Source organism: Ursus arctos, unplaced genomic scaffold (genome assembly GCF_023065955.2).
Source record: "Ursus arctos isolate Adak ecotype North America unplaced genomic scaffold, UrsArc2.0 scaffold_7, whole genome shotgun sequence".
Classification (NCBI taxonomy): Eukaryota; Metazoa; Chordata; class Mammalia; order Carnivora; family Ursidae; genus Ursus; species Ursus arctos.
The window spans coordinates 50,870,769-50,884,249 of record NW_026623089.1 but is presented as its reverse complement, the minus strand read 5'-3'; the positions used below and the strand labels follow the sequence as shown (position 1 = coordinate 50,884,249).

The following is a 13,481-nucleotide window of genomic DNA, read 5'->3' as shown; positions in this document are numbered from 1 at the left end:
CTAAAGAAGTATATACAAGATTCTTAAAAGACCAAAATATTTGTTGCCATGGACATTTTTTATTTTCATAGATATGACATTAAAGTGTAATATGGTTAAATGATTATTAAAAACTTGCTCTGTTCCAGAAAAAATCGATGGTGGTCCTTTCAATTACTGTTTTAAATTATCAAAATTGTCTAAAATTCATGCTATTAAAAACTTTGGTAACTAACTGAAATGCCCAGTTTAAAAAGCGCAGCTTCATTTCAAATTTGCCATGGGTCATTTTTAGGGGAAAGGGGGCACCTCTTAATTTTAACTTATTGGCGTCACATCACCTCCCACTCAGGAGTAAATTACTCACTTCCTAAGAATTAGATTCTTCCCTTGAAGGGTGGTGGCCATTCATACTTTATTAGGGAGAAAAAAAAGCAATGATTTTTGAGGATACTAAATAGAGCAAAGCTACTTTTTCCATCATGTTTCAAATCATTTTTTGGCAATAAAGAAAAAAATAAGTCATTTTGGGTAGTGAGGATTAGGATTTTGATTTCTAGAGCTTATTTTCTGGTCAGTATTAACCAAAGCCAAAATCAACAAGGCAAAGTCTTACTGACTATTACAGGAGGTTAGAAGAATATCTTCAGTAACTCTTTTTGGTAAAAGAAAAAATTCATGAGTTTGATGAAAAATAAGTTTGATGTCAGCAAACCTGAGATCAGTTGGGTTTGTAGGACTGGGCCCTTGTTTCTTAATTTATAAAATGAAATTATATTTAAATTTGAGGTTCAATGAAGTAATGAGGGAACAATACCTAAAACAGAACCTAATATGCAAGAAATCTTCAGTTAGTTTCCAAACTAGTAGCCTTGTCTCTTTTTGATTTTTTTTTTTTAAGTAGGCTCCACATCCAATACGGGACTTGAACTCATGACCCCGAGGTCAAGAGTTGCATGCTCTACCGACTGAGCCAGCCAGGCGCCCCGAACAGTAGCCTTTAATGCTAGAGTAGACACAGAAAATATTTGATCTTTGTTCCCCTTGAATTCGTATTTTTGAAATGAAATCAATCTCCAGGTTTTTTTTTACTCTAAAAAATGTGTTAGAGAAATGTTAATAGATTTTAAATTATTTTTACATGGATATAATATCTCTTTAGAGTATGCACATACTTCCCTAGTAAGAGATGGTGAATTTTTTTTTCCTGTACCTAGACAAAGTCCTGTAACTTGTATTAGACCCTAAAGGCTATCTAATTCTCTGAGGTTGGGAGTTGCATGAGCCTCTCTTTAAACAGGTATTGATTTGGGCCTTGCTAATCTGGAATCAAGCTAAAGCTGACTTTTAAAGTCAGGGTTTGCTGTGCAGATTAATGCAGGAGAAGATGGAAGAAGAGTAGATATTTAAGCCATTTGAGAATGAAAGCACTTAAAAAATGCCATTTGTCTACTTGTACTAACTACAAATGGATTTCAAAATAGATACTCCCTGCCTTCTATTGAGAGATAGCCTCCATAATTCCATATAACTTGATAATAAAGAATAATTTTATTTACATTTTTTTCAGTAATTCGTTTCTCTTCAGTTGCCGTGACTGAGAATTTGCTATTTAGAGCCTTTGATAGCCGAGGTTAAAAACAGTAGAACAGTCTATATCTGTTTAGATTGGGAAGGAGGAAATCCTTAAGCTGAGAGTCCTCAGAGTTTCAATAGGTGCGTTGGAAAAGCTGTGGTCAGGCTGCTGACCTTATGCCTCTGAGTGCTGTCTGCCCTTATTTTGTCCTAGTGCTGGGTTTTGTTTGGATTAGAAGTGGGGTTGCTCCTCGTGCCCCCGTGTGGAAGAGTAGTGATACAACACCTTTGAGAACCCTGGTTTTGCAGGACTGAAAAGTGAAAAAAAGTTAGGGATTCAGGGCATTGCCTAGAATTTCAGAGGTTAACTCTGTGCTTTGGTCCATGGAACGCCGTAAGAGCCAGTTCCCTAGAGCAAAACGGAGTTTGGCTGTCTTTTTATTTCTTATTTTATTTTATTTTATTTTATTTTATTTTATTTATTTTAGAGAGAGACAGAAAGAGAGTATTAGTGGGTGGAGGGGCAGAGTGAGAGGGGGAGAGAGAATCCCAAGCAGACTCCGTCCTGAGCATGGAGCCTGACACAGGGCTCGACCCCAGGACCCTGAGATCATGACCTGAGCTAAAATCAAGAGTCACATGCTTAACTGACTGAGCCACCCACTCATTTGTCTTTTAAGGTGTTTAAATAGAGACTTATGAGATAGCCAGCCTGTCAGTTGTGAGGGTGGACACATGGGTATTTACTATATCGTTCTTTACATTTTTCTATATTTTAAAAACTTCATCAAACACTTGGTGTATTTTTAGTCTGCTTCAGCTTTTCATGCTCTGTCCTGGGTTTAATGCTAGCCATTATGAATCCTGATTGTAAACAAGAAACTGAGACCCCACTTTGTTTATCCTGCCTCTTCTCCCGGGTTAGGATGGTAAGGGAACTCAGAATGAGGAGGATGAGGAGGACGGCAGGGAAGGCCAGAATGACACTTTTTTTCTTGCATTACATGGAGCAGTTTATTTGTGGAATTAAAACTAAATTGCTAGATTAAAATTTTCACTTTTTTTCCAACCAGTAATTCCAAGTTTTTCAGATTAATTAAGTATAGCGAAGCATCATCCAGTGTTTGTGTATTTCCGAGCAAGATGTAAAAGAACTGTGATTTGTGGTGCCACGTGCTAATGAGGCTTCCCGGATGCAGGGAAGGCTGTGCCAGGGCTGCCGTAGATGAATGTGGAGTGGAAGGCTGATAATGAGGCATGTGACAACAGGGCTTTTTCCTGCTGCAGACATGAAGCATCTCTTGGCTTGAGTGATTTTTACCAGTTTGCACAGTTTAGCAATAGAGAGACCAGAAAACAAAATAGAATTAACTGAAGATTTGCATGCACGATGCTGCATTTTTGACAGAAATAAGCATTCTGGTGTGATGAGAGTATTTTTAAGACTGTTGTAGGACTACCTTAGCTACTGTATGTTAAGTGCTGTAACTTTTTCTCTGTCTTACTTTGTATCACGGTATCTCCATTTTTGCAAAGAAAATAATTGTATTTCTCTTCAAAAGGACACTGAAGCCATGAAGAGAGCATTGGCCTCCATAGACTCCAAACTGAACCAGGCCAAAGGTTGGCTTCGTGATCCCAGTGCCTCCCCAGGTAATCCTCTGGTTCTGCTTTTCTGATGGATACAATAAAAAGCTAAAAATCAAGCAAACAAAAGAAATAAAGAAAGAAATCTTCCCATAATCTCATAATTCTGAGGTAACTCCTACAACATTTAGGGGCATATTCCGTATTCTGATAGTTTTGACTAATTGAAGCATTACTGGTCCTTAAAAGGATGAAGGACAAAGATAAACACCTCTTATCATGGAGGAATTAGCCAAGCTGAACCGAGCGTTCTTTGCCAGATTATTGGTTCACCTCTCTGAATCAGAAAGGTAATTATTTTGAATAAAAACTCTTCTCGTTCCCATTGGGCAGATTTCCATTTATGTCAACAAAGTACTTAATTAAGCAGATTAAATGATGATGATGCCAATAAGAATTGGAAAGCGAAGTTGACTTATGTAAAGACCCAAATGGGTTATTGAGCTAGTTTTTATGGATTTTCTAATCTAATATTCAGTTTTAGATTAATATTTGAATGAATGTGAAAAGCCTAATGGAGGTTAGAGGTGCTAAGTAGTACTAAGTGAGTAGAGCCTGTTTTCATCGTCCATATTCTTACCACAAGCTGCTTATCGTCTCCAGATGGATATGATTCCAAGGATCTTTTTTAGAAGAATCTGTGGTTGAAACCTCACCGTCCGGTTTAAGGGCACTGCTTGGCTGTTAGTGATCAGATGTATTGTCTTCTATTCACTTGTCGTTTAAAATCATCCATTCCTTCATGAATGAAATGACTTGTAAAGCATCCTTCCTAAATAATTAATGCGTCAACGGTGTAGATATTGAGTATCTCTTTATTTTAGGGGATGCTGGTGAGCAGGCCATCAGACAGATCTTAGATGAAGCTGGAAAAGTTGGTGAACTCTGTGCAGGCAAAGAACGCAGGGAGATCCTGGGAACCTGTAAAATGCTGGGGCAGATGACTGATCAGGTGGCTGAACTCCGAGCCAGGTAAAGTTCCCCTGCACTTACCCAAGTTAAGTAACGGATCGGATGGAACTCCTGATAGAGTGATTAAGAGAGCAAGTCTCTGCCAATTTTACTGTGTTCTTTTTGACTAAAGGATAACACAGATTATTATATTCTATTCTTTTGAGATTGAAGTGAACTTTTCCTTTGATACACTCTTAAAATAGGCAGATGTTTTATAGGAAAGTTGAAATTGAAATTGAAATCTGATATCTTAGTTTCTAGCCATAGGCTTATGATGAATAAGGGGTGGTGGTGAAGTCTGGCATGGGTAGGCGTATCTTCTATGAAGAATGGGTAAAAAGAAACATAAAGAGTGAAAACACTGGAATTATTTCACATTGTTTAAAAAACTGGTTAAGTAGGTTATCATGTAAGTTGGTTATTTCTAGGCTTTTTTTGAGTTTGTATTTCATCATTATTCATTTGGTTTCATAATTCTTTTACCTACTTCAGGACTTGACTTTTAAAACTATCCCCCCTGTAAACTAAATATATATAGTCTGCTATTAGGAAAACTCAGTATAATATAGGCTTCTTTGGAACTCGTCCATAGAGTCAAGGAAGTTCTAAAAGATCCTTATTTTTATGCAATTTTATAATATGGGCATTAGGGAAGAATTGAAATGTGCTGAGATACCAGTGTAGATGAAGTTTAATTTGGCTTCAAGAATGTCATGAAACATCTTGAGATAATTGGAATATACAGGGTCTCCATACAAACAGGCCTCAGAAACACCCCTTGACATGTTGTACACTGTTAGACCTGGTTTCAAATGTATTAACAGAGTAGACTTAAGAATACAGTTCTTGGGGCACCTGATTGACTCAGTTGGTGGAGTGTGCTACTCTTGATCTTGGGGTTGTGAGTTTGAGCTTCACGTTGGATGTAGAGGTTACTTAAAAAATATATATGTGGTTCTTTTTTTTTTTAAGTTTATTTATTTTTTAGTGATTGCTACACCCAGCGTGGGGCTCAAACCCACGATCCCAAAATCAAGAGTTGCACACCTCACTGACTGAACCAGCCAGGTGCTCCAAGAATATAGTTCTTAAAAGAGTGGTTCTCAACCTTTTTTGGGTCAAGATAATTTTTATAGTCTGATGAAAACCATGAATCTGTATGTAAAAAGATGCACATAAACGTGCCCATATAATATTACGTATAATTTCCAGAGGTTCGTGGATTCACTGTGGCCCTGGAAGCTCCAGGGGTTTCGGGTCAAGAGTCTCTACCTTGTAGGGAGAAGGAACTGCATAAATAAATGTGATCGCATTGAGCTCAGTGAGCCTTTTTCTCCTGCTGTGAAACAGTCTCCCCTGTCATGAGCATGACAAGAACTTTACAGAAAGGACAAAAAGAAGTTCTGTTCCCGTTCGGAGAAATGCCAATGCAGCTTGACAAGACTCTTGGCTCTTCTAATTTCTCACTGCTGGCTCTTTTGTCTGCAGCCTTTTCACAGTGTGGTAGACAGTTCTCACTTGGAATTCTCGAATACACAGTTGTATGTGTTTAGAGAAAGATGAATTTGAGCAAGAGAACAAGGTGGTTGCTGTATGGGATCGACCGTAAGTCTGTAAAGAGAAAAGGCTGGAACAGTGATGAGGAGCTATGGGCCTGCTTCACACTGCAGCCTGAAGTGTCCTTTCCTGATGAAAGATTGGAAAGCTATCTCCCTGTTAGCCTTTCTTAAATATGCCTGGCTATTTAACATTTCAGTGGCTGAGACTCAGCAACAGTTTCCTCATTGATAAGCTTCTTATCAGTCACCTACGGTTTCTAGGTTGTAAGGATCGATTTTTCCTCCCATGGGACTCAGTAAGCGTTTATTTTGAGTGAAAAATTATGTGGCCCGTAAATATTTTTACATTTTCACAGTTGGACTTTTATACTAAAAAGGTGTCTCATCATGAGTTACTAGCGTTGAAGGAAAAAGCATATTAAATCGTAAAAGGTCCCAAAAGTCTTCCGCTCCTCTGCACATAAAAGGGAAGCCTCAAGTACAAATGAAAGGTATCTATACCTTTTATATACCTGGCTATAAATATTATTGAGTTCATTATTTCAGATACTGGTATAGATGAAAAATAAAGATGAATTTTAAGAGGAGAGATAAATGAATGACAGATCCATGCTACTATTAAGAGAAGCAATGATGGTTTGGAGTTCATCCTACAGTCAGAAGCTCAGGTTAGGAAGATAAGCCCTGCCATTCTACAAGCTGACAAAGTTACCACCCCATCATGGAGAGTTTACCAGGCTGAGTGAATTAAGAAAAATCTGATCTTGTGAAAAGGTGGCAAATCTTACTTTGTTATGACTTGGAAAGTCTCTTCCAAAGCGAAAATGAGTGTCTAATAATGTATGTCATTTTAGGAGCCTACCACTTCTGAGAGAGGCAAACAGTAAAATTAGGTCTTCAGGAATTTGATGGGGAAAAAAAAACCAAACAGTTTCTTATCAACAGTGCTTTTTTCCCCTCCGTACCAACTGGTTTTGATATTTATAGATTGCATAGGAGTGGAAGGTAGACATTTAAGATTCTTATTAGGTTTATAATAATAATAATGACAATTCAATAACAGTAGTAGTTATATATTTGTATTGCTTTATTGCCATAGTGTTTTCAGTTTATCCTTTTGCTTGAAGCCACTCTGTTGGGTAAGCAAGCAAAGTACTGTTTCCTACCCACCTCTCATTTTATAAGTTAGAAAGCTGAAGTCCATCATAAACAAGGTTCACAGGCCCCAGGAGTGAGGATTTGAACACAGATCTGCTTGGTCCCAGTGTGGTGTGCTTTCACTAACACTGTGCATGCTACCTCCTGAAACATTTTCAGTGTATACTTGCCCATAAATAAGACAATCTAATGGGATTTTTTTTTCTAAAGCACACATTACTATGGTAACAAACCCTCCATAGCAAGAAGATCACAAGCACATTTTCTCCCTGAAGTTCAGACTTGATTATGTAATCACCATCAAGAGGAGAATCATTATTATCAAAATTTGTAGGCTGGTCTTTAAAGTGGTTATGCCGTTCCGGGAAGCTACTGCATATTTTTAAAAGCAAAGGGGGAAAGTAGATGGTTTAGGTGTTTTGCTTTATTTCTGTGTTTTCTCGTGCTGTCCCAGATTTACGGGAGGAAAGGAAAAAGACAAGCAGGTTAATAAAAATGACATATTTGTGTGTCTCATGATATCTTGTCAGTAAGTATCTGAGAGAGTACAGTGACAACATCTGTTTTGAGCAGAGGACAAGGGGCCTCACCGGTGGCCATGCAGAAAGCCCAGCAGGTGTCGCAGGGTCTGGATGTACTCACAGCCAAAGTGGAAAATGCAGCCCGCAAGCTGGAAGCTATGACCAACTCCAAGCAGAGCATTGCCAAGAAGATTGATGCTGCTCAGGTAGTGACGATAACTTTCGGGAGGGGCGGGAAGTGGAAGACAAGTGCTCCAGAGCTCTCCTGCATCCCTGTCTGTCTCTCTGACTGTGGGTGGACAACGGGCGTTTCTAAGTGATGACCGATTCCCAGCAATTACCGTGTTAACACCTCTCCTCCCACCACAGGTTTAGACTCATGTTTATCTATATTTTGAAATAGGGATCTTTATTTTGAATTAAGTTAAAAGGAAGTACTCTGAGTACCAAGAGAATACTACTAGTTCTGGTTATAGATCACAGTATATAAAAACTGTTCTTCATCTTGGAACTCCCCACTGGGTTTGGTCATAGCGATGTTAAAGGGTTAAAGTTTTCTGATGCTACTCTCCTGTAAAATGATTTTCAAGCATGTCACAGAGAAACACAAATATTTGAGAGTTTGAATTAATAAGGTGTGATTAAGTCAAAGATAAGATAAAGCTTGTGAAAATATTTGTTCTAATGGGGATGAAAAAAAATAACTTATGAGAAGACGAAGGATGGATTTGACTTTACCTGAGATAAGAACCTGTATAAAACAATAAGAATCAAGGGCGCCTGGGTGGCTCAGTCGTTAAGCGTCTGCCTTCGGCTCAGGGCGTGATCCCGGCATTCTGGGATTGAGCCCCGCATCAGGCTTCTCTGTTGGGAGCCTGCTTCTTCCTCTCCCACTCCCCCTGCTTGTGTTCCCTCTCTCGCTGGCTGTCTCTCTCTATCTCTGTCAAATAAATAAATAAAATCTTTAAAAAAAAAGATAAGCAAATTGTTTAAAAAACAAACAAACAGGGGCGCCTGGGTGGCACAGCGGTTAGGCATCTGCCTTCGGCTCAGGGCGTGATCCTGGTGTTATGGGATCGAGCCCCACATCAGGCTCTTCCGCTATAAGCCTGCTTCTTCCTCTCCACTCCTCCTGCTTGTGTTCCCTCTCTTGCTGGCTGTCTCTATCTCTGTCAAATAAATAAATAAAATCTTTAAAAAAAAAAAACAAACAAGCAATAAGAATCAGCATTATAAAAAATCACTGGTGTTTCTTGTGATTACTTTTGAAATCTTTCTGATGGCCTTGTTAAGTTTAAAGAAATGTGGTCTATGAGGAGATCTCAGTGTGCTTCTTTTCTGTACCTGTGTGTGTAGAATTGGCTTGCAGATCCAAATGGTGGACCCGAAGGAGAAGAACAGATTCGAGGGGCTTTGGCTGAAGCTCGGAAAATAGCCGAATTATGTGATGATCCTAAAGAGAGAGATGACATTCTACGTTCTCTTGGGGAAATATCTGCTCTGACTTCTAAATTAGCAGATCTGCGGAGACAGTATGTATTTAATTTCTGATATTGCCCTTTAATCTCTCTTTTCTTCCTCAGGCACATAAATGGTTGAATGCTGTAGGTTAAATGCCTGTAAGATGCTCTGCCCCTATATTCTCGTTGATTCTGTGTGACATGGCTCGGTCAGATGCTACTTCTATTTTATTATTGACGTAACTGAGGTTTAATGATTCATTGCTGATTACATGGTTTTAAATGAATAAATTTAGGATGCTAAGAACTCCTTTTTTGAGCTCTTGAGAACTTTTTACGTTCTAAGCTGGGACTTTTCCTGCTATCTCATGTTCGCGGCATAACCGTTTCCCAGACATATGAGGAAAAAAATTTTTGTGGCTATCTAAGAAAAGATTCTGTGGAGGGGGTAGGGGGTAGGCATAAGAAGACGCTTTCTTCTTTCCCTAGCAATGTTATTTCTTATGTAACAATTATAAAAGATCCTTAAATACAATGTCCTCACCACAGCTGCTGCTTTTAAAGACTTTCGTGGCATCCACTTCGATTATATAGAAAAGAAGTGTTGCTTTGTTCTTTTGATCGATATTTTTCTCTCTTAAACAAACTGCAGTACATGCTAAAAAAACATTAAAAAAAGAGTACAATGTCAGAAGTAAAACTTGCTTCTTCCCCACCTCAATCCTCCAGCCACTTCTCCATGGATAACCATAGTCAAGTGTTTTGTGAGATTTGGCTTTTCATGTAACTTGTACATTTCATTTCCTGTTCTTTCATGGGGGAGTACCAGCCTTTTTTCAGTGACTGGTACCTTGGAGTTCTTTCAAGTCTTGTATTGACCAAGAGGACAATGTTGGTTAAGAAGGCACATTCCTGCCTGCCTAGGACCGTGAAATAGGAGATGGGTGGGAACAGAGTAGATACACTTTAGGCAGGAGGTTGTGATGGAGGCCACTTAAATAACAGCTCAAGTTTGATTATATACTGAGCTCGATCATTTAGGGATCACTGTTTTAAGATTTTTTTTTTTAATTTATTTATTCGATAGAGATAGAGACAGCCAGCGAGAGAGGGAACACAAGCAGGGGGAGTGGGAGAGGAAGAAGCAGGCTTATAGCGGAGGAGCCTGATGCGGGGCTCGATCCCATAACGCTGGGATCATGCCCTGAGCCGAAGGCAGACGCCCAACCGCTGTGCCACCCAGGCGCCCCTAGGGATCACTGTTTTATACCCCAAATCTTGAATTGTTTAGGTGGAGAAAATAAATAATTTGACAATTGTAAAATATAATGTCTATGCAGTTAGGTCTGTGTTCATTACTATTAACCCATGTATATAATCTGTTTACATTCTTATTAGTTTAAAAATACTCAAAGGAGAAAACTGTTTTAAAGACCCTAACACAATTCCATGTATGTACCAGGTACTCATTAATGTTTCTTAATAATGAAGAGAGAATTGATGGTAGTGGTGTTAACGGCAAGCCTCCCTGTGTGGTCACATGCCATCATTACGTATTACTATAACATAGTAATAGACATATACATAGCTTCCTGGCAGTAGGAGCGGCCATGATCAGAACCATAGTAAATACCTTTTTTGTCCAGCTTTATAATGGAGAAGGTATAGAAATTTAAAGTCACAAAGCAGTTCTTTAGAGAGTATCTAAATTAGTCATTCTGTTGGGTAGACTAGTATTTTCATTTTTATTGGTGAGACAGATAAGATTAGCTTGAAGTTCTTTCTAAGTGGACGTGAGATATAAAATGTGTCAGACTCTGTATGTTCATAATGGTTAGAATCTGAAGTCTTTGGAGTAGGATTTTGGGGGCAGTAATCTCTCTTAGTATGGTTTTCTTTTTATTTCTGTGTTGATGTCCTTGTTGAAGTTCTTTGGTTGCAAGGAACTAACTCAAGTAAAAAGTGGAAGTTTATTAGAAATATGTAGAGGCATCTAATGGAACTGAATCATTTGAAGTATGGCCAGGGCTGGTGGCAGCTGCAAGTTCCTCCCTCCACCTCTTAGTAGCTGTATGGTACGCCGTCTGCTTCACTCTGTGTATTGACTTTGTTTATTTGGGTTCTTCATCTAGCTTTGACCTACCATGTCCCAGGCTTAGTAGGACTTTTAGTTCCACATCCACCACTAGTTGACTATGCAGTGTTTTTGAAGTATGGACCAAGGACAGCTTACCCTAGAATCACCTGGGAAGGTAGTAAAAAAATGTGTACCCTGAACCCCACACCAGCATACTTAATCAGAATCTCTTGATGGTGGATTTAACAATCTGCATTTAAAACTAAGATCCCAGGTGACTTTTATACACACTGGAAGTAGGTGCCTTGCTTGACTGTGGCCATGTTGTCTTTGAGTTAGATAACCAGTTCAATCAGTTATGGCAAGGACTGGGGAATTACTTGACAGCAATGTAAGTATCTAAGAGTGAGGACTCGGAGGTCAGACAGAATGCCTGGGTTTGAATCCTGAGTCCACCAAAAGAAGTGACAGGACCTTGGGTAAATTGTCCAACCTTTAAGAACCTCAGTTTTGCTTTTTGAATAATGGGAATAATACTCGTACCTACCTCATAGGGTTGTTGTGAGGATTAAATAATATAAGAGTGTTTGCAATGGTACCTGTCAGAGTTGGGACTCAAAAAACTGTACTCCTGGGCGTTGGGTGGCTCAATGGGTTAAGTGTCTGCCTTCAGCTCAGGCCGTGATCTCAGGGTCCTGGGATCAAGCCCTGTGCCAGGCTTCCTGCTGAAGGGAGCCTCCCCCCCACCCCCGCCCCTCGCTTGTGCGCTCGCTCTCTCTCAAAAAAAATAAAAAGATTGTACTACTACTAGTTCTACAATAACTAGTTCTGTAACTACTTCAACTACTGTTATACAACATACATGGCTACCTGGGCCCACCTAGTTCTTGAGAGAACTAGCATTTTCCACGATGGCTGACTACGTGATGTTTGATTGAGCTCAGCTAACCAAGTGGTTGAGCTTGATTGAGACAGACTGACTCAAACTCATATTTAATGTTTTTTTTTTAAAGATTTTATTTATTTGACAGAGAGAGAGACAGCCAGCGAGAGAGGGACCACAAGCAGGGGGAGTGGGAGAGGAAGAGGCAGGCTCCCAGCTGAGGAGCCTGATGTGGGGCTCGATCCCAGAATGCCGGGATCACGCCCTGAGCCAAAGGCAGACGCTTAACGACTGAGCCACCCAGGCGCCCCCATATTTAATGTTTTAACTGGAATAATACAATCAATTTAAATTATTAATTTCTTATTTTAGTGCCAAATAAACCAATCTCCTTCCAAACTAAGCTAATAATAATCATTAGCAATTTGTCATCTCATTAGCATTTGTATAGCAATTAAAACCATCTCAATGTAAATAGTGTCTGTGACAGGATGGCTTTTTTTTTCTTCAGGGGCAAAGGAGATTCCCCAGAGGCCCGAGCATTGGCCAAACAGGTGGCCACAGCCCTGCAGAACTTGCAGACCAAAACGAATAGAGCTGTGGCCAACAGCAGGCCCGCCAAGGCAGCTGTCCACCTGGAGGGCAAGATTGAGCAGGCACAGCGGTGGATTGATAATCCCACAGTTGATGACCGGGGCGTTGGTAAGGCCATAAGTGCATTTAATCTTCATTAAACTGGTCTCAGTGAAAATAAGCAAGTTGTTGATAGAGATCTCGTTCATCTGTAATTAGGTGCAGAAGGGGTTCTTCATCTACTGGTGAGTAAGTCATTCTACAGTGGGACTCGTTATCCAAATGTAGCCAACATGATTCTTGTGATTTAATCAAAAAGAATTAGCAAATAAATGATTTTGCTGTCGGCAAATAGAAAGGTCCTCAGGTTGGAATTGAAACTTTGAACTAATTATTTCCAGTCTATGTATACTGCCATTCTATTGTATTTTGATTACAGTCCTTAGAAAATACCCAGTTAAATGTAATTTTTGAAAATAAGAGGCACTTAGCTGCCAAGGTTATTTTCATTTGTAAGGGCTCCTGCGTCACACAGTCACCGGTAGAATTGATAACCTAGGCTTTTGATTTTGGGGAGATTTTAGGGATGAATCTAAAAGAATTTAGGTCATTTTATGATAGCAAGCCAGCTGAAGCTGAAAGATCTATTTACTGTATTGTTGGATAAAAAGATAAATTTTTAAATTGGTGATTCCCAGTGTTGGGAAATCAGACAGATGTATAATTTACTGGGGGAGGAATAAATTGGTATAAATGTTCTGAACAGCAATTTAGTATTACATGTTAAGAGCTTTAAAAAAGTTCATACTCATTGACTTAGCAATTTGACTTCGAGGAGTTTATTATAAGAAATAATTAGGCATTTTCTAAGAAGTTACATACAAGAATGTATATAAACAACATAAAAGTTTAATAATAAGTAAATGATCAATAATTGTAGTTAATATGATAAAATACTACATAGATTTTTAGATCATGATATTTTAAGAATATTCAGTGATGTGGAAAAATGCTCCCATTAAATAAAAAAAGTGAGGAATAAAATTTAATGTAAAGTATGATCTCAGTTTTGTAAAAGAGTGTATTTGTATAGGA

At 39.0% G+C, this 13,481-nt stretch overlaps 1 protein-coding gene across 2 annotated transcripts in view; it reads left to right on the top strand.

Annotated features, from left to right (window-relative positions):
• VCL (vinculin) overlaps positions 1–13,481 on the top strand; it is a 104,681-nt gene that overhangs the window by 68,144 nt on the left and 23,056 nt on the right. For both annotated transcript variants that reach the window (XM_026504497.4, XM_026504498.4), the window contains exons 7-11: positions 3,117–3,207; positions 4,026–4,173; positions 7,446–7,599; positions 8,750–8,925; positions 12,325–12,515. In XM_026504497.4, coding sequence (XP_026360282.2) covers positions 3,117–3,207; positions 4,026–4,173; positions 7,446–7,599; positions 8,750–8,925; positions 12,325–12,515 — 760 coding nt within the window. The remainder of the gene's footprint in view (positions 1–3,116; positions 3,208–4,025; positions 4,174–7,445; positions 7,600–8,749; positions 8,926–12,324; positions 12,516–13,481) is intronic.